This window comes from Rhopalosiphum padi, chromosome 4 (genome assembly GCF_020882245.1).
Source record: "Rhopalosiphum padi isolate XX-2018 chromosome 4, ASM2088224v1, whole genome shotgun sequence".
Lineage (NCBI taxonomy): Eukaryota > Metazoa > Arthropoda > Insecta > Hemiptera > Aphididae > Rhopalosiphum > Rhopalosiphum padi.
In genome coordinates this window covers 37,802,380-37,819,904 of record NC_083600.1, presented here as the reverse complement: position 1 = coordinate 37,819,904, position 17,525 = coordinate 37,802,380, and the positions used below count along the sequence as shown (strand labels likewise).

General features: G+C 26.4%; 1 protein-coding gene across 7 annotated transcripts; it reads left to right on the top strand.

The window, feature by feature from the left end:
• The first annotated feature begins 529 nt into the window (after window positions 1–529).
• Window positions 530–16,522, top strand: LOC132929449 (cystinosin homolog). 7 transcript variants are annotated; one of them, XM_060994804.1, is made up of 12 exons: window positions 9,779–10,245; window positions 10,306–10,636; window positions 10,753–10,841; window positions 10,913–11,003; window positions 11,105–11,287; window positions 12,036–12,176; window positions 13,521–13,617; window positions 13,689–13,808; window positions 13,965–14,135; window positions 14,521–14,638; window positions 14,704–14,806; window positions 15,580–16,522. In XM_060994804.1, exons 3-12 carry the CDS (start codon window positions 10,772–10,774, stop codon window positions 15,692–15,694), a joined length of 1,209 nt encoding a protein of 402 aa, XP_060850787.1. In that variant the 5' UTR covers window positions 9,779–10,245; window positions 10,306–10,636; window positions 10,753–10,771; the 3' UTR covers window positions 15,695–16,522. The 7 variants fall into 7 exon arrangements, with proteins under 7 accessions (XP_060850785.1, XP_060850787.1, XP_060850786.1 ...); XM_060994806.1 differs by lacking the exon at window positions 15,580–16,522 and adding exons at window positions 14,874–14,940; window positions 15,012–15,345 and having other exon boundaries at window positions 9,780–10,636; XM_060994805.1 differs by lacking the exon at window positions 15,580–16,522 and adding exons at window positions 14,874–14,946; window positions 15,012–15,345 and having other exon boundaries at window positions 9,780–10,636.
• The last annotated feature ends 1,003 nt before the right edge of the window (window positions 16,523–17,525 follow it).

Sequence of the window (17,525 nt, the reverse complement as noted above, 5' to 3'; positions counted from 1 at the left end):
AAATAGTTATACAGCCTGTGTAAAATGAAAACAATTATTCATAAAATATGGTATGTAAAAAAATGTTATTCGGCAGAATCCGTTATTACGAACAGTAGACAAAATATAGAAAACAAGATAAGATAAAAAGTATATAAACAAAGCCAAAAATGTCAGAATAATATACAAAATACAAAAGTTGAATCGACTGTTTCATAATTCGAACTTTTTTTTAGAAAATCTATACCTATCGCCGATGGAAAATTTTTAATGATATTATCGTACGCAACAGATGAACATGTAGTCTTGTTTGGTTCGCAAGGAAAACGTAAGTAAGAGACAAGAGTGAGTGAGGAAACCAGCTAGATTCGATTTTTCCTCCTAAAATAAAATTTGAAACTCCTAGTAAGTGCGAATATGACGGGGGGAGGAGTGCACTGGTTTGGAGGGGGATTGGATCGGGACTGGTGACGAAATTTCACGCGGGAAAGGCTCCCGAGGTCGAGCGGACGACCGGCCGCCAAGTATTGTTATTTATTATAACATTATTACAACGACGGACGGTCGCGGTAAATGTCGCGCGCGCGCTCGTTATTTGAAACTCGCCGCCTCGTGTCTATTATGCGATTACGCCGATCCTCCGCGATTCTTCTTATTTGAAAAACGCCGTGGTCGTAGTACATAATAATATGATAATTATTGTATAATATTTATTTTCTGCCGATAAAAAATAAACGGACGTCGATCTACATAGATTATTATAATACATTATTTATATGATTATAACATAATATTACATTTTACAATCGGTTTTTTGTTGATTTTCCTATTCTTTTATCTTATTCTCATACATTCTTCTTCGTCTTCTTCGCCTTCCTCGAATCTGATGCAAGCCAACCGTCCGGTTAGGTCATCTCTTGTGTACGGTCACCACCATTATTCGAATTGCGCTTATAAATTATTATTATGATATACATACGTAACAATATTCTTTGGGAATAATGCGATTTATCAAAAACAGAATATAAAACATTAATACCATGTTATAATCATAATCGTCTGAAGCTACCGCCGAATCGTCTACGTTCCCTCCACCGACCGGCGATCAAAGGCTGATAATATATATCATTAGGTGCATCGCACTAATCGCCGAAGACGATTATCGATCGGAACAGACGACAATCTCGCGTCAGTCTGCCGCCGACTGTCGCAACACTCACCCGCGGAGCAGAGCAGTCGACTGCAACAGATATAATAATAATAATAATCGGTAAGTAATCATGATATTACATATTAAATGTTATTCTGTTATTTCTTATGCCTTGCCAAGTTCACTTTCGAGCTTTCTAGTACAATTCGTATAATACGACGATCAACCCTCCAACACTGTAATTCTCGACGTCGTTACAGTATAATACCTATAGAGTGGGCTATAGCATACGACCCATTTTATTTTAGGACAAATATCTTTATTTTATTTTTTCATCTCTTAAAATACCTATAATAATGTAATACTGTTATTTCTCCGATTGCCAAAAAATACATATTATTAAAACGTCGTTTATTTATGACGCGGAAAAATTATAATTAAGTATTTTATATTTTGTGTTGCTTACACGCGGAAGCTGTTTTACGCTTTCATTTTTATAATGACATCCATACATAAATTATATTATTATAAACAATTATTAGAAATTATAATATTATTCTGATGTTTTACTTTCGTAAATTTACAAAATAACAATAATATAATAACATTATATTACGCCTGTCCGTGAATACATCGCTCTCGAACGGTATATCATACAATAATAATAATTATAATTAAGTTTATTGATCTTCGTTTTCAATAAACCCGGTGTAGGTACAATAGTTGTAACGGGATCATGTTTCGCCATAAGCGCATTTATTAATCAATAATCATGCACCGAATACCGAGTCCAAACAAATAGATCGGATCATTCTGTTTGACCAAACGTTGACGATATGATAATATTAAATTTAAATACTTACATTTTACAACCGTACCAATATGGATATTCGGGCGAGGCATTACTTATGTATATAAGATATTTTTATGTACGAAATCGGTGATATTTTTTTCGAACTATTCCAATATTTTTTCCGTGCGAGTGATCTGTATTAGGCTCGTAGATATAATATATCGACGAAACAAAATTTAAAATTGTTGGTATTTAGCGTTACAGTGTAAATAAATATAATATAATATAGAGCATTGAACTTCAAAAGTCCTTTTTGAGATATTGTTTATTTTGCATTTCGTTGTTTATTATCTGTCCTGTGGTATTATCGACTTTTATAAGAATATCGTTTAGAATTGAATTTATAAAAGTACTAGGCGTATATTGTTTGGTTTAACTCTTAGACCGAACCACACTGCTCTAGAGTATAACTGTATTAGTTTATACTACTATGTAAGGTTAAGTTTTTATTTGGAAATTTTAAGTTTTCTAATTAATTTATATGTTAATAATATAATAATATATTAATATAAATTAAATATGTCACATGAAACGTTAAAAAAAATACTTAGGTAGCAATGTTACATGTGTTTAATTCCAATGCATAAAATATTATTATCACTCCATCTTTTATTTTAATTTATTTATTTTAATTATCTTTAATTAATTGATTTGGAATAATTAACGTATGTTTACACAGACGAATTACACATAGGACAAATGATAACAAACATTTCGTCTATCGACTGTTAAAGTACAACTAGATACAACCGATAATATTATTGAATATTTGGTACCCAATAGGTTAATAAACTATACCTCTATTGAATTATAATTATTTACTGGGAGTTCAGTTTGGATTTGTGTCATATCTCAAACAGTTTGTACATACTGCGTAGATATAACAACAATATTACAATACCTGTGGTAGGTACTTCAGTACGTCTTGGGTTGAAAGTAAAGTGTTTATACTCTATACAACGCCATGGCATATAGGAATGTAAACGTGTATAAATAAATCGATAAAACAAAATAATTATTTTAATTTCGTTAAAACCCGTACAAATTAACTAAACGTGTCACCGAATAGTCAGAAGCAGTAAAATTGGAAAAATGACATTATAGAAAATGTGTAGCATATCGTTAAAATAATATAACTGTTATAAACTCATAACTTATACCTAATACTGTATATTCAAACATCACGGTGAAAACATCGATAATAATAAATCGGAATACAGCTATAATATCACTATAAATATTATAGACATTTAAAACTAAAAAGTTTTTATTATACTATATAGTATTATTATTTATTATAATATAGCCAAGTGTTTTAATCGAATAACGCGTCTACCGATAAAATATACTCGTATATACCTAATATAGGTATCAAAATATCTCTTCTGTGCGGTGAACTATGATCTACATCAGAATTTTAAATTTTAATAAATTGTACCAATAATGGTAATATATAATATATACCTAAAACCTATAAACAAGCCGTGCAGATTTCAATAAAATGCTCGAATGCTCGATGACAAAATCAAATTAATATACGCGTATAATAAAATATAGTGAGCAATAGCTAAACAGTTTTCAGTAAAAACGAAGGTATAGGACATATTATAGGTCCGTAGGTAAAAGGAAAATGAATAATTATTTATTGGGAATACAATTGTAAAAGTAAATTACGCTTGATAAATAAAATCACCGTGCATATAAATTAGTCAACTATTAATAACTAATGATATTATACTATCATTATCATTATTTTGTATACTTTAAATTATATAAATTAAATTAATAATGATGTACAACTGGACACTTCGGATATTATTTCCTCAATTTTTTTTTCCCTTTCAGTTATAATTTCTATACATTTTTTAACTAGTAATTTTTACGTTAGATGTTTTTTCTGGTTTATCGTTTAAGACAATAGTAAGAATAATAATCTAATAATATATTGTTAGTTATAAATAAAAAATTTTACCAGCAGTTATTAGAGGCTAATACTATATAGTAGTAGTAATAATAGTAGTTATCGTTATTAAATAATTATTTTATAAATACGTGATATTAACATACAATTTTTTTAATTATTGTTTCTACGTTTGTGTTAAATATAAAATATGTAGCCATGTATGTATGATTAATATTTTCATGAATGTAATAAAATATTTTTTTTTAAACTAAATTTATTTCATAATACTTTTAATTTTTACTTTAAAATAAACGTAAACACTAAATGATAATGTAAAGTTATTTGTAGTATAATTAATACTAAATATTCATTAATAAAATAAAATTAAAATAATATTTGTTATACAAAAATTAAATCTTTCGTTTTAAAGTTTAAATTACAATTAATAACTAAATAATCATAATAAAGTATAAGTGCATGGAGCACACAGGATTTATCTAGGAGTATTTTAATTTTAAAATGTCTTGATATTTTTACTGTAATATTGTAATATTGTTACTATTTCATTAAATATTTTTATGATAAATTATTTTCTAGTAGAATGAACTATATTTAATATTTTTTACGTATTATATACGTTTTATATAGTATTGGAAATGTTGGCTACTAAACAATATATTCTGAGAGTATGACCATTATAATCACAACACTATTACTTATAAAAGTGTCACTGTCCTATTCTTAAAATATACAAGCCAATAATTATAAGTATAAAGCTTAATATATTACAATAGAATATATTAGCAGTTTCACTACGTTCACACATAATATAATATGTTTAACATTTTAACGATAGTGATTTTTAAAACAGTGTATTTGTTTTCTTTTAAATATATTTTGTAGTTTTGGGTATGACAACATAATTTATACATAAGGTTATACACAAATAGTTTTTTAATTTTTAAATAATTAATTTGCCAAACACAGTTTTTGTATGCAACAAATCATCATTAATGAAAAACAATTGTTCTGAAAATTTTAAAATGAATATTTTAGTCACTATCTTACAATAAAATAAGTGTCATATTATACTCTAATTTTCTATTAACACCATTTTTTAATTTTCAAATTTGACCCAACAGTCTATGTCCAATGTTGATTTGTATTAATTATTTGTTTTTATCCTGCAACATCTTTACATCGATATATTTTTGAATAATCTATGGAAATACATCTGATAGGGAGACTAAGTGTCTAAACTTCTCAAAAGTATTTCAAGCCTCCCCTCCTAAAATCAACTAGAAAATAATTGTAATATTTTCTCACACAAACGTTGTTCAAAATGACATAGAAAATATATAATTAAACTAAAGATATTAAGTACTTACCTATATACAAATATTTTTTTTAGTAAAAGTGGTTAATAAATATTTTTACCCTCCCCTTTCCCATCATACTAAAAAAATATTTTCTATAAACTGCCCGAGTGAACTGAGGCAACTGAGTACTATCTGCTATTGTCTTATAAAAAAAAAGTCACAGCTAAACATAGAGCTACCTATACCTTGCATAAAAAGTTTAAATTCAATATAAATTCTATAAAAGTCTTTGTGTAGGTACGAAAAATCAATTTCGTGTACACGAAGATGGACGTTTGAACTACAATCGCTTAAATAATACAATAAAAATAGGTTATTTATGCACAATCAAATATATGCACTTTTTTGGTATTTTTAAACCTTAACATTTTTAAATTGAAAATCTTTTACATTTTGTATTCATACACTAATATAGGTACATTTTAGAGGTTTTTGATACCTACGTAAAACTAAAAAAAGAATAAACAATTTAATAACGAGAAAATTTAGGTATTTTCGAATACTATTATAATCAGGTACCTATTTTATATTAGGTAATAATTTTCCTTTTATCCAGTCCATACGCGAATAATATCATCAGATTTCCATCAATAATGAAAGCTTTGGTTGTGTTTTTTTAGTTTTTTATTGTGAAACCATTCGAAATAATACATCATCCAATAAAACAATAACCGACGCATATATTACAGTCATTACACTCTAATAATTTTACATATCTATACTATGTAAATTATAATACATACCTACCTAATATATTATAATGCTTTTATAGGGACATCAATTTGTTAATTTAATCATAGTATTAACAAGCTTAAAAGTTAAATTATCATAATTATTATTCTTAAACTAATTACTTAGCTACTCAATACGAATTACGATTGAATATAGTGGCGGTTATTTATAAGCATTAATGCAGAATTACATAATACTAATAAAAGATTATTATTTATTCGAAATAATTATATTATAAATATTTAACTAATAAAATTTTTTAGAATTTAAAAAAACCTATATATTATGGACTATGATATTAATCTATTTCTATTATTATTTTTCTGCGATGAAAATATCTTCATTCGTGACATGGTCTGTAATGTTTTATAGATAAATTTTACATATCTTCTATTATTTTATAGACTACCTATATCTAATAATAAGTAATAATTTTCAGTAATAATATTTCAAATTTGTATTTATGAAACAATAAATAAAAATATGTTTTAATATTTTGGGTTAATACAACTTAATGAAAAAAATTATGCTTATCAATTGTGATAACTCAATCCACATTCTTCCCAGTAGCATAAAAAAACTTAACAAGTTGAATATTTTTTAATAAATTGCCATAAACAAATGTAATATAAATAATAAATTTAAACCCAAATACGTATTTTAATTAACTTAATTGTAGTCAATTAAAAATTAATATCGAATTGGTTTTCATTTGGCTTTATATGATGTCGTTTATTTCTGTTATCATATTTATAGGTACCTATACTACGAATTAAAAAAAAATCTATCATAAAAAATATTAAATTTTGAAACTATGATTAACATATTGTTATATTAATAATAATAGATAGATATGTTCGCGTAGTATTATCCTAATCAATTTAAGTTGTTTAGTTTAATAAGATAAAACCCCTTTTATTATGAAATAACTTTTTCCATCTTAAGACAGTTATTATATTATTATAATATGTAGTATATAATATATTATGTATAATATGTCAAAACTATTTCACTAAAAGTTTGATAACTAGTAGCCTACTGAAATATTTAACTAATCGCCTTCTAATTTAACTTTAAACTAATTAATGATCAGTTTAGGAAATTGTTTAATAAGTTCACAGTCTACCGGATGTCCGTAACGTACTAACGTAAATATATTATATAATATAAAATATACACAATACACATACATAGTGTATCATTGCAATGTTTGTCCTCGTTAATTTAACTTTTTCCAATGAACATTATTAATTATTGAATATTATTGATTAATCATTACATATAAAATTACAAATGGCTACGACTTGCATAATTATTATAGTCATTCATATCATTTTTTGGTTTTCCTAAAATAAAAATGAATTGCAAATTTTTTTTTTTGTTTGGGACAACAAATTTCTAACTAACTATAAATGTGTATTTTATATTTATATAGAGCTAATAATGTATTGAGTAAATAATTCAACAGTTAATAATTACCATAATAATAGTATATATTTGTATGTTCACATCACTTTTCAATAAGGCAATTTTTAATGTTTAAGATGAAATATCTCTTTTAAGCTAATTTTTTCCGTCGAACACAAATTAACATACATTTTCAAAAAAAACATAATATATATTCATAATACTTATTATTTTGTGTTACACTGAAAAAAATAGCTTGGGGATATTCCCACTTAAGCTTTAAAAATCTAACTGCTGAAAAGTGCTTTAAACATAGGTACAAATATAATATAGTATAACTACTTATTACCATGGTCCATGACTTCCATTGGGTATTCAAATAATAATTGTAAAATTTTTTAAAGTTTAATGAGGAAGTGGGTATAACAATTAACAATTATTGGTGGATTTATAATGGGTCTATCCATAGGTGTCTGAGTGTCTCTCCTATATAAATATAAAGTTAGAATATTATAGCTATCCCAATTAATTATAGTTTTTCTTTTTTAAATAAAATAATTTATTGGAAAAATTTCAAGTCCCGCTTACGAGTAAAATATCTTAATAATTATTGTTGTGTTTGTGTACAGTTAGTTTAATTTCAGTGGACGTGCACGAGTAGAACAAACGCGGCGGACACGCTATATCGATAAACATATAATAATTTATAATTATAATTTATAAGTACCTATATGGCTACATATATATGTGAATAGGTATTATCATTGATTAAAAATAGTATTTATAATCAATGGTATTAGGTATTACAAATGATGTAAATATTATCATAATTATTGAGTAGTAACCAGTAGGTATATAGGTACACGAAATTACATGAATTTATTACTGCAATTTTATATAGCTACGCATTTTTCACAAGTAACAAGATGTGAGAACATACAATGTAAAATATTCAAATATTTAAAAGTGCTTGAATATCACAATAAACTTACAGAAATACCGTATAAAACAGGGGCAAGTAAAGAGTATCGTTTTATCTGTAGTTTATTACGTATAGGTACAGTAATTTAAGTGTCGAGTGGTCGAGTGGGTCATTGTAATAATTAATGGATGTGTTAAATTTTAATTCAATGATAATATATCATTCAATCATTGCTCTTTGGAGTATGCAAAAAAAAATAATTCTGTCTGTCAGCCTGTATTACTAATTGTCTTTAATGATATATATTTGACATTACTATAACGATTTCATGAATCTCAGTACTCGTACAACATATTTTTATGATAATCATTAGCTAGTATTTGACACCTAAGGTTTTGCCAAATATTATATTTAACAATAAGATCATTATAATGTTTCGTTTGAGTAATTATAAGTTAATATACCTAAATTACTTTAATATTGGTCAATTAAGTTAAATTTGTCAACAAATTAGCTTCAAATACCTACCTATAAAAAAATCATAAGTACATAAATATTTAATATTTTTAATAGCTTTAATAACAATTTACCTATGAAAAATCTTTTATTATTTTCAATTTTGATAACCGAACAAAACATTTTTAATTTACATTTGGGGAAAAAAAAATTATAAATTTATATGTTTATAAATAGCTTGAAAAAAGGTTTTGCATTTTGAATTACCTACAACAAAATAAGAAAATTAATTATACCAAAATCAAGTTTTCTTTCTTTTTTTTTTGTAAAATAATAAACATAATTTTGACCTCCTAAAAGCACCAACTTGATCCAATTTACTACTGCGATAAACCTACTTTCAAAGTTGAATAACAGAACGTTTTTTTCCACCATGAATCGTATATAGATAAACCATACACACGTATAAAAAAAAACATGAGTACTTCATTAATAATTAAATCATTATAAAATCATTATAGCTACGCTTAGACTGAATAGACTGTACAATCCAACATACAAAACACAGATAGGTAATATTATGTTCATAACTCTGAGTTTGATAATAGGCTTTAATATTAAAGCTAACGGACAAGCCGATTGGTTCCGCTGAACGCAAACTTGCTAACTATAGTAACTAGTATTACTAGTAATAATTAGTAACTACATTATAATGTTACGCGTAGGTCAGAGAGAGAGAGAGAGAACACAATAATTAATGCGTTGACATTGACACAATAATAATAATAAATAATTATTATTAAACATAGTTATAATAATATGCGAGATGCGACACGCTTTGATCGGATCGATGCCATGCTGCTGCTGAGCAGATTTGTTTTAATGTTGTTTGGAGATAACAACACAGCCGTAGAGTATAATAATTTGCCGAGGCGGCAGTACTGTTATCACCTCACGACCCGTCTTATCTCAAGCGCGCGGGCGTTCCGCATTCAAAATCAGCTATCGCCTATCGACCACCGAGCTAGTCAATTGTAGCTGTTTATTGTTTCCTGCCTCTTAATAATTATAATAATTTTTTAATAAATATCTATTTTTAATACCCGCACCGATGATAACTATAATTTGCGCACGTCTGACCTATATGGTTTCACGTTGTACAGATGAACGTGTTATAATAATAATATGTTAGCGATTATAATAGTCTCGTTCGACGCGTTACGACCAGTATTGTGTTCGCGATGATAACGGTCGGCCGGAAAACTTTGCAGAAATTCACGGGCATTGATTATTTTTTCGACCGGCTCGTTCACCGTCGATTCATAACGATTTAAGATTAATAGATAATAATGCAGTGCACAACCGTGTTAATCGTCCGTTTGTCGTATCGCTTGAAATAAACCACAATGATGATAACGTGTACACGGTAGCCGGTCGGTACGTGCAAATCGGATAACTGTTTAGGTAATACACTTCGAAAATAATTGTAACATGTAATACTAAAATATATTCGACCTCGGCTAGTGTTTTGACACGCGGGACGGAGAATGGGCTGCTGATGCCGGCACGGCAGTTATCGACCGACGGATTCATTCAATAATTACTATTAAAATAATCAAATAATTTTTTATGATGTGTGCGGGTCAAGAATACGGCAGACGCCGCTCCCGTTCTCGGATTGCACGTACGTCCGATCGGCTACCACTGTTGTCAGGTACCTAACGAAACGAATAACGATCGATATTCATCAGTTCATCATCATCATAATCGTCGTTCGCTCGATTGCGGTTTCGCGAATTTTTTCAGACAAATAATAATTATACCCCACTCACACACACTCACATGTGTTACATATGTAAATACAAACAATTACAATACGTTATTATAATGCACATGTTGTTTGGACTGCAATTGCGTCAGAGTGTGTGCGCGTTCGTTTTTAATGTCAGTCAAATTTTTTTTATTTCCTAGCTATCTCAGTCTGCAACCGATGGCCGTCCGACCTGAAAAATTTGTCATGAGGAGTCTCGTCCGAGTTGCGTTTGTCCTGATCGCTTGCAGTAAGAACAATGTCGTCAAACGACTCTTGTACTATGTGTTTTAAGTTAACATTAATTGATTCCTCAAACAGGTGTATCCCAGACATGCGCAAGTTTTTCGTTCAACATCAAGGATTTGGTACTGTTGGTGAATGACTCAACAACACTCACATTGACCTTAACGTAAAGACCTTCACAATGTTTTATTTTATTTTATTTTTTTGGTTTTGTTATCTACTTATAATAAATTACAGTTTAACCTGACCTATACCATTTTATTCCAGGGACAATGTACCAGGAAATACCACATTAATCCTCGGCACTAATCATAAAGATTTACTGACGACAAATATTACCAGAATAGAAGTCACTAATTCTACAGGTCCAAATATATGGCCAATTGAATTGTTTGGTCATGATGCCGGCCACGACTTACTTAAAGTTGATGCATTTCCTCCTTCCATAAAGTAAAAAAAATTATGAATTATATTTTAATTAACGTATTAAATTGTTCTTAGCATTAAACATTAAAATGAAATTATATCAAATTACATTATAGTTTAAGAATCTGTAAATATATTATTAGGTCATTGATATATTTATAAAGAAAATAATTGATTTATAAAAAAAGTTATTCTCGTATGAAGCCTGTGTTTAAATACTTAGTTAAATTTTTAAAGTATCCAATACTGAACAGTACCTATATATTATTATTTGTTATTCATCCTTGACATAAGTCTGTTGTAGATTGCCTTCAGCAATTATTACTGTATTGCTCAATAATACAATTACTATTACCTTACATTAAATTTAATGATTTACTTAACATAGGTGGTAGTAAAGTATTTTTAACATAACATAGGTATTGATTATTTTTAATTCCGTATATTTTCATAAAACCATTATAGTTAAAAATTAGAAATTTTAAACCATATGAGAAAAAAAAAATTTATCTATTATGAAATCTAAATAATATGTTTTGTATAGAGTAATAACACTTTGTATTGGATGCTTAAATACTATAAATGAATATTTTAAATTACAATACTCTAACTGGAGAACAAATTTTATGTATTTTATTTTAAACAATTTATTATTTGTGTCATACATTCCTAATTATAATATAATTACATTTTTAAAGTTTAATTTAATTTTTGTTTTTACACAATTATAATTTATATATATTAAGGTATTATAATATTTATATTATTACAGATCCAGTGATGCTTTTGTGAGAGTTACTCTGCAACATTCAAATGAATTGGCTTTAGTCAGTGTTGTTGTTGGATGGATTTATTTTGTCGCATGGTCAATATCATTCTATCCTCAGATGTATGAAAACTGGAGACGTAAAAGGTAACTTATACTTAAGTGTTTTTCTAAAAAATTTAAATCTATTATCAATATTATGTAATTTGTACTATTATAGAAATGCCTAAGAAATACAGTTATATTACAGAAAAAAAAATATTGTCTTATAATTATTACAGATACAGTTTTGTGGATTGTACCTATGACTCAATTGAATTTATTAATAATTTAAATTAAATTTAAAAATATTAGAAATGTTATTATTGTTTATTCTTATGGAATTTGTCTTTTTCCTAGGATAATATGTACATTTTTACCTATACAAAACAAAATTACTATATATAATAATTTTTACCATAATTTCATTGTATTTTTGATAATTTTTTAAGAATACAATAATTATTGAATCTTTTTTTGTGGTTATAGTAATTGGACATACTATTATATTGGTTCTGCAATATATTATTTTGAATATACCCATTTTTATTAGATTTATATTGTGTATGACTAAGTTTTTGGTAAATTATGTTAGTACAATGTGAACCAATAAAATAAAATAAAACTATTAAAAGTGGACATATCCCTTTTGTAGTAAGTGATTCAAATGTTCTATTGACATATTATATAACATGTTATATAATTATATTTTATATGGTATGGCTTCCGAGGTAGATATTATTACAGGCACTCACACAAGAAGCTTCATATAATTTATATAACATTTATACCATAAACATATATAATAATTACCAAATTACAAATTAATTATTTAAAATTTTTAAAACTAAAAAAAAAATAATTATATTGTTAAGAATTATTTTATTATTCATTTGTTAATGATAATTACTTCATATTTGATGAAGTATTAATCTATTCAATTGAATTATTCTACATGGTAAACATCCGTTAGACAGCATATGTTTAATTTATGAGTGTTATAACGATTGACAACCTATTAGAAATTCAATGATTTTAAGTAAAACTTGAATATACTAATGCCAAGTATATTAGTAAGTTTATTTTAGTTATTTCAATTGAAAGACCTTTTTCCATAACATTAAACATTATTAGTATTTAGTAGGTATAAGTTATTGGATAAATTTATTGTTTTGGTTTTTGTAAATCCTGTGTATTGTGCAATACTAACATACAGATTGTATTTATTCATTTTTATTTTTTATTCCAAGCAGAATTTATAAAATTACTTACTCAATTATATTATTAATAATTTCATTCTTTAAATTTGTTTCATTTTTCAACAACTATAATTTAGAATATTTAATTTATTTTTTTTATGTTATTAAAAATAATATTTTTTAGTATAATGTAGCACACAAAGCTTATATAAAATCTGATAAGTACATTAATAATTTGTATTATTGTTTTTAGTGTTGTAGGTTTAAATTTTGACTTCATTGCATTGAACTTGGTTGGATTTATTTTATACTCGATGTTCAATGTTGGCCTGTGGATACCTGAAATTGAAGTAATATTAGTCATCAATATCTTTTGATCATCTTTTATTGACCTATATATATATATTTTATGTTTAAATAGAAAGATTATATTGCCCGAAATCCTCGAGGACTAAATCCAGTTCAATTAAATGACATATTCTTTTCCATTCATGCTGTATTTGCTACTTTAATAACTGTGACCCAATGTTATTTCTATGAGGTAATCTTTAGTGAACATTGCTTATTGAAATTGCTTATGTAATAATATTATCATTATTATTATATTATTGCATCACATTATAAAACATGTATGTTATGTAAATAATTTGGTTAATAAGTGTCCTGTTTTACTATTAAATATTTATATATTTTGCAGAAAGGTGATCAACAAGTTTCTCGGACAGCCAAATCAATCATGTCTTTATACGGATTAATAATAGCCGTACTATTAGTTCTTGTATATTTACAAAAGATAGTATGGCTGGACTTCCTTTATTATTGCTCATATATCAAGTTGACTATAACACTCATCAAATACATTCCACAAGTATGTATTACACACTTCCTCTAAAAATACTCAAACCCGTTATTAAATAGAATAAATAATTTGTTTCTGTATTCACAAAAATAAACATGCCTTGTGAAATCATCTATTTTTACATCTTTATTACAGCTGTTTGGAACGCATTCCTTACCATAATGTATTTAGTCAACATTTCGTAATAAATCATAACTTATTAAAATAAACATCTTTAACTTAGTTTTATTGGTAGATCATTGTTATTAAAAATCTAAAATTAATATATACTTAATATTTTTTTTTGGTTTTACAAATTTTCATAATATGCTATTATACCTAGTAAAATAATATTGAATATATTATGTGTATCTTATAATTTTTGTGTCTTACAATAGAAATAAATTATTTCTAGGCGGTAATGAATTACAAGCGTAAAAGTACAATTGGCTGGAGTATCGGCAACATATTCTTGGATTTTACAGGAGGACTACTTAGTATATTGCAGATGATTATTAATGCATACAACTACAGTAATTTTATTTTTATACAATAAATATTATATTTGTGAATTTATCAACCTTTTATTTTATTGTAGATGATTGGGCTTCAGTATTTGGTGATCCGACCAAATTTGGTTTGGGTTTGCTTTCAGTAATCTTCGACATACTGTTCTTCTTACAACATTATGTATTCTACAGGTATGTGCCACGCTTGATATTTTGCATTGTGCATGTTGTTGCTTATTGCATGTTTACTGTACTGTAGCCATCGTCTGCTTTTTGAGAAAAAATCAATTAAGAATTGGAAAATGTAACCCCTGTCTTGGCAAATGGTTCTGGTGATATAATGATTATCAAAATTGATGTACACTTAATGAATCTTCTTATTCTTTAATATTTTCAGTCCGAAGAGTTCGAAAATATATGATCTCACAGGTTGCACGTAATTTTAGTATTGAAATAATAAATATTTTTTATTTTATTTTGTTATTATTACTATTATTATTATTATGATTATTATTATTATTATTATTATTATTAGTCTATTTATGTAGTATAATATGTAAAGTTTAATTTATAAATTTAACTTAATTAAAGAGAGTTTATGTGAATAATGATATTTTTATTAAAAATTATCATAAATATTATTATTGTTGTTTTATTGTGTTCAAATATTATATTTTTGTTTATTATTATTCAATTTATATTGAAAACAATTATAAAATCATATGCGCTCATTTGTATGCTTTTTAGTTTATTCATCACTACTCGTTTTGTTCCTTAGTTCAGTTCTGTATGCTTTTAATGTAGATATGTACAACATTCTGATTAATAATATTTCTAAGGCTTAAACACATTTCAGAGCATTAGTATTTCACATTTTTCAAAAAAATAAAATAACAATTTTTTACTTTTTTAAGCATACAACTATTGTTATTTATTATTGTTGTTGTTATTGTTTTTTTTTCTAGTGGAATTAACTATGCAGAATTTGAAAATTATAATGAGGTAGAAGAGGATGATGAGGTTACTAATTCAGAAGAGCACCCTAAACCAACTGATAAATCAGATGACCAGATATGTTAAAAACAATTTTTTTTTATTTTTAATAATTGACTTTGATTATGCTTAACATCATAATTGCATAGGTACATCCAAACAAGACTGAACATATCTACTAACACCAAAGTTATTTTAAGATTTATTTATTTTTGTACAATATTTATTCTATGTTTTATACTTATATTTTAATAACTAATTTGTACACAAATGTGAAATATCATTTTTTGTAGGAAAGAATAATTTTTTAGATTTAAACTTCTATTGTTAAATATTATGGAGCTTGGTGGGGCTTGGCTATTTTCAAAGCCATCTTTAACATACCGCCTAATTTCTCAAAAGATGCAATAACTCATATATTATTGTGTATTATAATATGTTGTGATAGACCTAATATCTAAATCTCAAACCACTGAAGAGTATTCAAGGTATTTATTATCATAATAATTGTATAATGATAAAATTTACAAAATAATGGAAAAACAGATTTTATAGATATTAATACTGAATTGTGAATACCTAGTTACTAACTACCTGCTGTCAGTGGCAGAGCTAGGATTTTTTTTAGGGGGCCCAACATTTTTATACTTTATTCATATCATACCTATCATTTTATAAACACAATATTTAGAATTTGATTTTTGGCCTTACATACATAATATAACTGTCCTCTTGACTGAGCCTCTTTCCTCCCTTGAATCTAGGCATGCTACTATACTAGATAGTAACTATCACATGTTAACCATGACTTAATAATTAGTGTTAATTGAATATGTGATATCATAATTAAATTATTAGCTATTGATTTGTAGTAACATTTAACGTGTTGTAATATATCTACATCACTTATTGTAATTTTTTGTAAATTCATATGTAAGAATTGTCAGTATACATGAATACAGAATAGTGTTTAATTATAGTTGGTATACAAAATATATTAAACTTAGGTATATTTTGATTACCTACAAACAATTAGTAATATAAATTTAATTTACCCAATATTGAAAACAATGAATGATTGCAAATCAGAGCTCAATTAAAATTAGTTACTTAATATACACTCAAATAGGTACTCAATTATCAATAATATTATCAGTATAGATACCTATAATAATATAATATTTATTATGTGTATTATATATCAAAAATTCAAAACCAATTATTTAATAGTAAAATTATTTTTACACTTGGAATAAAAAGAAATATTCTACAGTTCTACACTAATTACTAATTATAATAATACATGTGTAAAATCCTAGTCCTTTATAGTCCCTGTTGATTATACTGCTGAAAATTATACTCATCACTACACAGTCTAGAATGTTAAAAATCGTTTTGGTAGAAACATTGTAGGCCCGTCGATGAATTACGCACTACGGTTTTGTCAGGTAATTAGGGTGTCTAAATACTATTTTTTGTTTATACTGTAGTAAAAAAAATACATAGGAACAGTAATATACGTATAGTGTCCAGAAAATGAATCGTCAAGGTATCATAGTGTGATCGACGTGGTCGTAACTATCTTTAAACTAAAGAATTTGAGATCGTAATTCATAATAATAATTAAGTAATAATAGGTACCTACTATTTTATCCGCAATAGATATTAGTTATTAATATAACCCTTACCTGTATAAGTTGTAATATTGTTGAAAACGATATTATGATTGTTAAAACCACAGGACGAATCACGTTAGTCGCGTATAAAAATTGACTGTCAATACTGAGTAGATACTGACTATTATGGTGGTGCATGGTAAATCTTTATGTTGACGTGTTAATTATTAGCGCAGGCAATAGATAATAAAATTGAATACAACATATTTTATTGATGTGGAAATTAAGTGAATAAACCAAAC